Source organism: Cricetulus griseus, chromosome 9 (assembly GCF_003668045.3).
Source record: "Cricetulus griseus strain 17A/GY chromosome 9, alternate assembly CriGri-PICRH-1.0, whole genome shotgun sequence".
Classification (NCBI taxonomy): Eukaryota; Metazoa; Chordata; class Mammalia; order Rodentia; family Cricetidae; genus Cricetulus; species Cricetulus griseus.
Genome location: NC_048602.1, coordinates 2,665,220 through 2,676,950, shown reverse-complemented (window position 1 = coordinate 2,676,950; position 11,731 = coordinate 2,665,220). Strand labels below are relative to the sequence as shown.

At 45.9% G+C, this 11,731-nt stretch overlaps 1 protein-coding gene across 2 annotated transcripts in view; it reads right to left on the bottom strand.

Moving 5' to 3' along the window:
- Positions 1-204: 204 nt before the first annotated feature.
- Positions 205-11,731, bottom strand: part of Znf507 (zinc finger protein 507) — a 31,979-nt gene continuing 20,452 nt past the window's right edge. For both annotated transcript variants that reach the window (XM_027430301.2, XM_035449291.1), the window contains exons 6-7: positions 4,174-4,308; positions 205-4,063 (exon numbers count right to left, since the gene is read on the bottom strand). In XM_027430301.2, coding sequence (XP_027286102.1) covers positions 3,697-4,063; positions 4,174-4,308 — 502 coding nt within the window. In that variant the 3' untranslated portion in view covers positions 205-3,696. The remainder of the gene's footprint in view (positions 4,064-4,173; positions 4,309-11,731) is intronic.

The window sequence follows — 11,731 nt, the reverse complement described above, 5'->3', positions numbered from 1 at the left end:
GCCTATCTAGGAGGAAGACCCAGAGCCTTCAAATGATGCTCGTGAAATGTAGCAACTACGAGCCAGTTACAGCTCGGTAAGTCAACATAGTCTACTAATCACTTCAAGCAGCTCTTGGGAAGCTATTGATTTAAACACATGTTTCTAAATCAATAAACCCAAGACAAGAATGGACATGTGCTGTTAATGAAACTTAGAAACAAGTATTTTTAACAAAAAAATTTATTACCAAAATACAATATTTAAGTCAATACATGACAAACTCCTGTAAAGCAAAATAAATTATTCTAATTTTGCACAGTACTTGTGAAGGTAAAGAGGTGCCTGGTGGCTTGCTGCACTCTTCTGCACAGGTGGCCTGCTCTACCACACACACAACTCTAGAGTTTTGGCTTTAAGGCTTGCAGCTCAAATGTGCAACGTAACATGACCAAATGCCAATCGTCCAGTTTTAATGACACAGTGTCAGAATCAGCTGTTGCTTTTTTACATGGTATTCCAGAAGGTTCTCTACTTTGGCTACAGAAGCAAAGCCATAATGTTACACAATACTTATTTCTTTAAAAAAATACACATCTTTATGCCCATGAATGTCGAACTCAAGTTTCTATTAAATATATTTATAGACTATTACTTTGAGCACCTTGCTGTACAATTAAAAAAAGGATTAAATAAGTGTTTATGAAACTGAGAAACAGAGGTGCCTGCTTGTCTTTGTCAAGCCAAGGACGCTGGGGGGTGTGATGTAAACATGACGCTCACGTTTGTTTTGTGAGGACAAAACCAGAACGGTTACAAAGCCACCAATGGTTACCTGGAACAGCACTGAAAGGTCCAGGCCAAAGCCACAGGTGGTATCGCTGCTCGACATGGTCTAGTCACATACATTGAATGAGCACTGGGCTGACAGGCCAGTGGGAGCACTGCCAGATTCCTACAGTCACAGCAAAGTGTAAGATGACAAAGCCCGAAAATAATATTAATAAAGGTCACATCATCACCTCTCCATCCCATGTTTACTGAGCCCAATGAATGTCTTTAAAGCAGTATTCCCCATTCAGTCTTAGAAACCCAGGTGGTCAGGGCAGAAGACCATGCCAAAGCCTGCACCCGTGGTCAGCACACTCCTGTGGCTGGTAACTCTGACTGTGTCTCCAACAATGGCAGCTGCACACGCACACGCGCGCGCGCGCGCGTGCGCACGCACGCACACACACACACACACACTTCTGTTATTATGAAACTGCTGCTTAGTAGAGACTGGTTAAGGCTTGCTGCAAAGTGTTAGCAGGCGTGCAGTGTACCAGGCCAGAGAGCTCACAGGAACAGATGACAGTGTGAAGGCTTTGAGCCTCAGGGTTAATTTTCCCCCATGGTGTGGGGGAGATTTTAAACTCATGATTGAAATCATGTAATCTGGGAATCGTCATCTCAAGAGCCACACTGCTGGAATGGCGGGATGTTGTGGGTGATTACTATTTTTTTAAAACAATTCTAGAAAATTAAAGCCACAGGAAACTCATGGAAGGCTAATAGTGTTAGACTAAGAGCACAATGGAAAACAGATCTAGTGCCTGCAACAGCAATGGGTGATAAAAATGGAAACATAGAAATTATTTGCATTTGGCATTAAATATAAATGTTTTAATTGTGAAAATATGAGAAAAACCTATTTAAATCCACAGAGTGAATTTAGGGGAATCTAATTATTATCAATAAATTCATTTTCTTATTAAAATCCATGTATCGGAAATGAATTAATTTTCATAAATAAACTAAGCCTACCTCGGCCAAATTTGGTGACACTTGTCTTTAATCCCAGCACTCGGGAAGCTGTGGCAAGTGGATCGCTGAGTTCAAGGTCAGCCTGGTCTTCAAAGTGAGTTCCAAGTCAGCCAAGGCTACATTGAAGAAAAAAAAAAGGCTACCTAAAATCAAATCCACGAGTGGTAAAGTTTTAGACAATTTTCTCTTAATAGTGTCATTAAAATGAGTGGGGGGAAAAGATAAAACAAATCAGAAAGTGTTTCCACATACCCGGCCCCATGTGACAGCTCCCAGTGCCATGTGAAAGCTAAGAACTCATTTCCTGGACACTTGAGAACAAAAGCTGTAAGTCTTGTCAACACCCATGGACCCTTTCCTTCCAAGAGCTGCCCCTTGACTCTGGGTGTGTGAACAACACCTACATTAACAGCAAGGCAGGGTCTGCTTTAACAGAGCAGTGTGAGTGATCAGAACTACAAAAAACGGCAACACCCTGTTCGCCTCACCCTTGGAAATAACAACACAAAGCAAGTGACTAACGAGGTCATGTCTGCATGGTGTAAACTTTAGCACAATCACTGAGTTGTCGGCATGTCTTCATGCTGACAGACAAATGGCGCGTCTTCAACAGTTTGCTTTTGCTTGCTCTCTTGTCCACAGAAGCACACTAGAGAAATGCTCAGCTGCTGAACCACACCTCCAGTCTTCAATCCTGCTTTATAGAGACTTCAGTTTTTATTAGTGTTTATGTATGACTGGTAGCCGAGGAGGGCTAGAGGGTAGCAGATCCCTCAGAACTAGTTACAGAAGGTTGTAAGCCACCTTACATGTGGTAACTGGGAATCAAGCCTGGATCCTGTACAAGAGCAGCCAGTGCTCTTAACTGTTGAGCCATCTCTCCAGTCCTTTTTGAAATTATTTTGTTTCATTTTTTTGAGACAGGATCTCACCTGGAACTTGCTAAGTAGACCAGGTTAGCCTTAAACTCAGAAACCCACCTGTGTGTTATTAAAATAGTCTCAAGTTTTACTTTACTTTAGTCATACTACCTTGTTCCATTAAATGTAACTATACCAATGAACTCTACAGGGGTGGGGCAGAGCTCAACAGCTGACTTTCAGCTTTTATATTCCATCTGACCTCTTTTTTAACCCCATGAGGCTCAGTCCTGCTTGCCCAGGTTGGCCTCAAACCTGCAATCTCCTCCTCAGAGCACCAGGTATGGATTAGGGCCTGTGCCACCACAACAAACCTCCCCAAAGATCTTTATCTTGGAGCTCAAGCTATTTCTATGGCCCAGTGATGCAGTACTGTCTTCACCCTCTGTTGCTGGAGGAGGCTGTCAGGTAACTGCTGCTGCTGGTGGAGACATGGGCTCCGTGTGTTCGCACTGCATAGAACCTCTGTGAAGTCACCATTTCTGTGAACCTGAGATTTAGCTAAGTCATGTGGGGAGTCACTGCGAATTTGAGGCAATAATTTACTTCCCAAATGTGCTCTGGGATCCCTTTTCCATCTTTTTCAGGGAGTAAAGGACCATACCCTACACCGAGTCTATGATAAATGCTTATCAACGAGGGAAACCATTTCTGAGGCCTATTCCACAACCCGCTGCCCACTGGAGACAGTAGGCACCACCACCTCCCATTTGCTGCTCTCCCGACCAGCCCCAGCCACTGTAGAGCTGGCCGGTGTGGCTCTGCGTGGCCTTCTAAGCTCATCTACTTGCGGATTCTCAACTATGGTAAGCTTTTAATAACAAACACTTGATACTAAGGAGTGACGGAGGCTCACACAGGGTCAAAGCTCTACATCCTCAATCAAACCCTGAAATACCAGTCTCACCACCTGCCCCCCCCACGTCTAGTGAGCTAGAGACAGCACTGAGCTTGACCTGCAGTTCGGAGGGTTCCTCCCACACGCTCCCAGCTAGTTGGCATTCAGGGCTGTGCCGTGGTCCTTGTTCAGGATGATGCTAACGATCTCCCCCTCATGCTCTTTCATGTGGTCCAGGAGGCTTTCCTTGCTGGTTGACTCGAAGCCACAGATGCAGCAGCAGAAGAGCAGCACGCAGTACTCGGTGCCTGGTGTTGCCAGGCCGCAGCTCCTTCCTGAGATGTCGGAGCTGCTGCCTGTGGGGCTCAGTTTCTCGAGCTCGCTGGCATCTATGACTTCACTGGACAGCTGGGAAGTCAGCTCTGAGGATGACACCAAGTCTTCTGGACTCCCGGTGGTAGGGTCGGCTCTCTCTCCACTGCTGGTTAAAGGTGTTTTCCCAGAGGATTTCCCCAGAACTCTTATAAAAACAGAACACAGCAAATTTTCAGTGGGTTGTGCTGTAGGCTAGGAGGTGACTCCTAGCCTTGCTCTGTAGCTAGCAGTCAAGTGAGGGCTGGGATGGCGTACCTGCTGCTTTGTGAGATGGCATCGTTGATGGCCTTGTTAACTTGCTCGTAGTTGTAGTTCTGGTCACTAGCATGCTTCCACATGTGTGACTTCAAGGAAGGGGGGTGGCTGCACACGTACCCACACAAGGAGCACCTGGAAGACAGGGCCAGGGAAATCACAATCCTCTCACAGCACTACTGAAAAGTCACGATGGTTTTATTATGTGAGCGCCACCCCTTTCCTGGGTGAGTGTCTCTCTTCACTGCAAATGGGGACCGCCACAGACAACCACAACTGGACACATTTACATCACAGCTCCTGCATCTATGGCTCAGGGAACACCAACAAAGAGAGGGAGAAAAGATTGTAAGAGCCAGGGTCCCAGGAAGTCTGCCGTGAAACAGTCTTTCCTAGAAATGGCTGTATAAAGAAGACAGGAACCGTGGCAGTGGTCTTGTTAACACCGAAGGGGAAAAAGCTCACAGGACCCTAGGCCTGGACAAAGAACTACGGGCAACTGATGACTGCGGAGAGAGGGAGAATTAGCCTCTTCCAGGGATGAACCTCCTTATACTGGTTGTCCAATCACAGACACAGAAACAACAAAAACCGGCTCAGTAAGTTGTATTTGTGCATATTTGTGACTGTGCACACATGTAACGATGATTATCAGCCTGAATGGTGGAGGACACGGGAGAGGAATGAGGGAGTGAGGGAGGAGGGCTATAGGAGGGACTGAAGGGGAGAGAGAGGCAGGAATGTGATGTAATGCTATTTAAATAAAAAACACTAAAAACAAACTCTTACAAACTCACAGTGGCTCTAACTGTGACCCTAACCGTTCTCAGTTGAGCCACCATTCACAGAATTTACATTTTCAGTGGCTCTAAGGCACACACTGACTTCACAGGGCACCAGAAAGAAGTGTGAACAACAAGAAAAAAACCAAGGGAAGGAGGTGTTTTAGAATATGAATAGTTTTCTGGGAATCTAAATAAACATCCCACTTTACTTTAGCTAAAATACATGATGGAAAAAGATTTCTAACACAGTGAAGTACACATTTTTTGTTCTAATTTCTTCAATCACAGGTATAATGATTTATTCCACTGTTTTTCAAGAAAGCAAAATGTGGAGCTGGGGCTGGAGAGATGCTCTGGCTGCTCCTGTGGAGGACCCAGAATGGATCCCAGCACCCACACAGTGGTCACAGCCATCTGTAACTCCAGCTTCAGGGGACCCGATGCCCACTTCTGACCTTCATGGGTACTACATACATGTTGGTCATAGACACACATGCTGGCAAAACACTCATACACATAAAATAACTGGAGAGAGAGACAGAGAGAGACAGAGAGACAGGGAGAGAGAGAGGGGGGGGGGCTGAGTTGGAGAGACGGTGCAGTCAGTGAAGTGCCTTCCACAAATAAGTGAGCCACCACATGGGTGCTGGGGATGGAACCAGGTCCTCTGGAAATGCAGCCTGTGCTCTTAACTGCTGAGCCATCTTTCCAGCCCCAAATTCTGTTTTAAGCAAACCTGAGTATCTTGCATTAGTGTGATTTGTTACAACTCTGCAGATGAAAGTTGTGCTCATAGAGTGTGTCTTCTCCTGCTTAGAATTAGAGAAACACACAGCGCTGTGTCCCCCACTGCAGTGTCCTGTGGAGGAGCCCAACAGTCCTCACAGTCCTCTGTGCTCTGCCATTCACCCCTCCCTCCTGGCACCACCACTCCACCTTGTGTTCAGAGACTAACAGGGTCTCTAACTGGTCTGGAGCTCACCAAGTATGCCGGGCTGCTGGCCACTCACTGGCCCCAGGAAGCCGCAGTCTCTGCCCCTCAGCACTGGATTACAAGCACCACCACGCCCTTTCAGTTCTTCCTTCTGTGAGCCTGCAGCCGTCACGCACACCACCACGCTGCTTCTAGCTTTTGCTATTGTGAGCAGTTATCATAAACACCTGTATGCAGGGTTTCTGGGGATCAAAGGCTTTACTACCTAGGAAGACATCTACTGACCTCGAGAAACACTAGTCCACTCAACAGCAATAAATCCCTGTGTAGTCTGGGGCTGCCTTTGAAATGATCCTAGTGCCTCAGCCTGAGTTTGGGATCACAACAAGTGTCACCACAGCTGACAAGGCTAAGGCAACTCTTTTTCCAAACAAAACCTTTATGTATGTATACGGATGTTATGCCTGCATGTAGGTCTGTGCACTCTTTGTATGTAGTGCCCCCAAAGGGCAGACGGGGGTGGGGGTGGGGTGGGGGTGGGGTGGGGCACTAGATCCTCCGGAACTGGAGTTACAGACGGTTGTGAGCTGCCATGTGGTGCTGGGAACTGAACCTGGGTCCTCTGGAAGAGCTGCTCTTAACCATGGAGCCTTCTCTCCAGCCCCGTGACTAGGCAACTCTTCCTAGAACTTCTAAAAACCAGAAACCTGAAAGGGCGCTGAGCCTCACTAATAATCACAGAAACACAGCACAGTCACAGAAGAGGAGAGATGGTGTTTACGATGTGGTACAGCCGTGGAGAGATGGAAACACACCAGTTGTATATAGGGGTGAAGATCTGGCACACAAATGTAACCCCACAAATCTTCCTGGGCTTCTGCGCTCTGGCTAGCACATGTTCATAGAGTGTCATTCTAGCCGTCAACAACGGCTTACAACGACTGCGATCCCACCAGACCAGAAACCAGAAAACAAACTGGGTTACTTTACATACAACAGAGGAACACCACCAACCAAAAACTGTATTCATTCCTCACAAACCAATGTCAACCATGGTCAGTGAAAAGAAAAACCAGCAAGAAATGTTTTTAGTATATTTAAAAAGAGTATTTTAAATTGCATTTTGTTTGTTGTATGTATGTGTACTTGTGTAGAGATGAGAAGACAGCTGTCTCCTCCACAAGTGTGTATGTACACACACATACACACACACACACCACACCACACACACACACACACACACACACACACACACACACACACACACACACACACAGAGAGTAATTCAGGCCTTCAAACCCAGCAACTCAGAAGGCTGAGGCAGGAGGATTATAAATTTAAGGTTATACAATAAGACTCCACATCTCAAAAATGCAGAAAACAATTAAGAACCCAACAAAGAAAGAAAAAAAAAGATTCTTTTAATTATATATACAAAGACGAGTTTAAAACATGACTTATGTGCAGAGTTGAACCAAGTGAAAAAGCCCATCTTGTAAAGCTGTTGTTTTTTTCTACACCAATCTAGGAGCTTAACATGCTCTCAATGTAACAACAGAGTAATTTAAGAGAAACCAGAAAGGCTGATTACAAAATTCATGTGTATCAATATACCATTCATTCAGAATGGTAAGAAATACCTACTAAATCCAACACTTCATTCTTGTTTTTGTTTTCAATTGCACTCTCTTGTTGTGTGACGTGTGTTCTAGAGCACAGGCCAGGTAACAGCTTCCAGGAAGTCAGTCCCCTCCTCCCCTATGTGGGTTCCAGGAACTGAACTCAGGTTCTCAGGCCTCGAGAGCTCCAAGTGCCTTTACCAATACCGAGCCATCTTGCTGGACTGAACACTACTTTTTTTGTTTTTAGTTTTTCGAGACAGGGTTTCTCTGTGTCTTTGGAGGCTGTCCTGGAACTAGCTCTGTAGACCAGGCTGGTCTCAAACTCACAGAGATCCGCCTGCCTCTGCCTCCCGAGTGCTGGGATTAAAGGCGTGCGCCACCAGCGCCCAGCGAACTCTACTTCCTAATGATCTAAACCTAAATTTGTTTAATTTTTCCATTCAGCTGAAGAAATGTTTTATTTTCAAACTTATCATGGGATAGTATGAATGCAATTCACAAAATGATAAACACGGCACATAACCCTGCTGAAGAATAATACCACCACACCCCGGGAGGGAGCCCTGTCTCCCAGATCTCAAGCCGGTCCTCCCAAAAGGACATGGATTTTCTCATGTTTTCGCCGTATCACTTGCTTATTCCTTGGTTTTGCAACCACGCACTCCTCCAGCCTACCTTGCACGTCTATTGCTCTGTGGCCCACTCCTCCGAGACTCATCCATGATGGTGTGGAGCGTATTTAGCTTAAGGGATGCCTGATCTACTCTGATTTTACTCTTGAAGCTCTCCGTTCTTTGTTCTGAGCGCTTTCTCACTAAAATCATGCATTTCAATGGGGTCACATTCTGCCCCAGGGAAGTTATTCTATCAGCACTGTCCACCTGCTTCTGTTCTCTCTGTCATGTGGTGTACCGCAACAGATACCTAAATAGCACATTAATAAAAACATCAAACAAACATCTCACTGACCATTCTTTTGGGGAGTCTATTCCTTCCTGCAATTCATGAGAAGAAGGGAAAACTCCACCTCTACTCCTACGACACAGGACTTCTGAGACTCCGTGTGGGCCCTGTCTTCTTGGCTTCCCTAATCGTCTGGGCCCTGTCTTCTTGGCTTCCCTGATCTTGTGGGCCCATGTCTTCTTGGCTTCCCTAATCGTGTGGGCCCTGTCCTTGGCTTCCCTAATCTTTTTTTCTTTATTATTTTTTACATTCCAATCCCAGTGACCCCTCCCTCTTCTTCTCTTCCTCCCGCACCCCCTCACCGCACCTGCTCCTCAGAGAGGGTAAGGCCTCCCCCTCCCCTAGGAATCTACTATGTCTGTCCCATCAGCTCACTGGGCCTCCCTAATCTTTCCTGGAGTATGGAGAATAGCACTTAAAAGAAAAAAAAATCTGTTTTTGCTATTTACTTATTTTTATTTTCTATGTATGGGTGTTTTGTCTGCATATATGTCTGTGTACCATGAGTGTACCTGGTGCCTATGGAGGCCAGAAGAGAGCCTCGTACATCCTGGAACTGGAGTTATAGAGAGCTATATATTTGATTCCCATGGTGATGGGAATCAAACTTGGGTCCTCTGGGAGAGCAGTCAGTGCTCTTAACCATTTAACTGTTGCTCCAGCCTGAGGCACAGCACTTTGAAAGCAGTTTCAGCATTAATAGGGTCAAGGATAAACCAGGAATGATGACATAAATTTTTTAAATTAATAAATACTTATGTAGGGAGTGAATCACATTATTTTAGATATAAATGTCCAAATTACTTTTAGAGGTCTGTGAAGGAGAAACATATTTGAAAGAGTTTGGGAGAGCTGGGCATGGTGGCATAGGCCTTTGATCCCAGCACTCAGGAGGCTGGTGGATCTCTATGAGTTTGAGGCCAGACTGAGCTACAGAGCAAGTTCCAGGACTGCTAGGGCTACACAGAGAAAACTTGTCTCAAAAAACAAAACAAAACAAAATAATAACAAAAAGATTTTTTGAACAAACATTCTGCAAAAATCTTGTAAGCAGAAAACACTCTCTGGTGACTCACAGAGCACTCCATTGGCTCAGCTGTGCTTAAAGCATTAACAGAACCTCTGTTTTCTCAATCACTTTCCAAGTCCTCCACCCTAGCCGGGCATTGGTGGCGCACGCCTTTAATCCCAGCACTTGGGAGGCAGAGGCAGGTGGATCTCTGTGAGTTTAAGACTAGCCGGGTCTCCAGAGCAAGTGCCAGGACAGGCTCCAAAGCTACACAGAGAAACTCTGTCTCAAAAAACCAAAACAGTCCTCCACCCCTCTCTCACTGAGCAGGTATCTGTAAACTGTTCTGCTTCACAATGAAGTCAGGATTCTAGGAACCTTTCCTGAGCTACAACAAGAACACTGCTAACAGGAGATATTTATTATGATAGGAATTCCATGAGAAGACAGTGGTGACAAACTGACGAAGGCTCAACAAGAAACAATGCCCACTTGATTAGAGGAGGGCCTCAGCTTCACTGAATGCCACTCACACATCCTTCTCAGATGGGTTCCCTTGGCTCAACCTCTGCATTTTCCACAGCGAGATGGCTCAGTTGGTCAAGGGTCTTGCTGCACAAGCCTGGTAACTTGGTTTCAAACCCCTGGGACCCACATAAAGCTGGAAGGAAAAAGTCAACTTCACAACACTGTCCTGATATCCACACAGTACACTGACACATGTTCCCATATTATTCCCCTCCCCCTCCATTTTAAATTGAGAATGAATCACTGTTACAGGTTACTTTTACATTTTATTTTTATTTATTGAGAGAGACAGACAGAGGGGGAGGCAGGGGTGGGGGGAGGATAAGAGGGAAGAGAGAGAGAATGACCATGCAAGCAGGTGTGTGCATACCAGGGCCCAGGTGTGAAGAGCACGTGTGGGAGTTGGTTCTCTCCTTCCACCATGTGGGTTCTGGGGATAAACTCAGGTCATCAGGCTTTGCCCACGGTTATGTTGAAGTATGAGCTGCCTCTGCTGACAGCGTTGCTGTGTGGAGCAGCAACAGGGCCACAGGGGTGGGGCTCAAGGGTTCTAAATTGGCCCAAGCTCTGGCAAGCTCTCTGTTTCGTGGTCCACTGAGGTACAAGCAAGCCAACCCCTGCTTCTTTCTGCCTTTGTGGTCAAAAGCTGCTGCTATCACCATGGAGTCTAGCGTGCCATCATGCCACCAAATGAGAGCCAGATGGAGTTGGTTCTCCGGGGTGTTTCGTTTCTAAATTATGAGAGTAACAGTGACATTACGTCACAGCGCCTTCTTCACCAACAGGCACCCTCCATGGTCACATGCTGTGCTGACACTTTTTCAATCTGGTCAAGATTCACTAAGTTCCCAGAGAAGGGAGAGAGGACGATGTGTTTTAAAACAGAGACGCACAGAGCACTCCTCACCACACCAAGCAAACAGCAAAAGCCTACCTCCAGTCAGGACAACATCCCCTGGAGCACAGGGTGAAGCACTCAGACAGCAGTGGCCTGGCACATTTAGGGTCAGCGGCTACCAGTCTACTCTGTTCCTTTAGTGGAGCTGCCTGTTGCTGCTGGTGACAGAGCCATGAGCACTTCAACTATGCCTATCTGTCAAGGAAAATCATCCCTGTGCCATGAGAAGACAAGCAAACATTCTAATAGTCAACTGCTGGCTAGTTCTGATAACCTGTCAATTAGTCATTGCTGCCTCGAAGCCCTGGAATACAGAACCAATCTCTTTCTATCATGATAGAAATGGCACAAAACACCATTTTTTCCTGATATAAGACACCAATCATGTCCTCAAGAGAAAGCCAATGTGGAGAGTTGGGGCTAAAAACTAGGTCAAAATTACTCTACAGGCTTCTCATCACTACTTCAACACTTCTTCTCTGGCCTGGTCCTTGCCTTGGCTAGCCCCCAAAGTCCGAGTTAAGTAAACAAGAGCTGTGAGAGGCCACATGGAAGACAGGAGAAGGTGAATGTTGTAGGTCATGTTGGGGAGGCTGAGTATGTTTTTAATACGCTAAACCTTTTAATAGAAATATTGCAACGAGTTTGTGTTATTACATCCAATTCAGTGTCTACGCATTTGTTGTTGTTTTTTATGTAAGGTCTTTCTGTGTAGCTCTGGTTGTTCTGGAATTCATTATGTAGACCACACAGGTTTTGAACTCACAGAGACTGGCTTGCTTCTGCCACCTGAGTGCTGGGATTAAAGGTGTTCGCCAC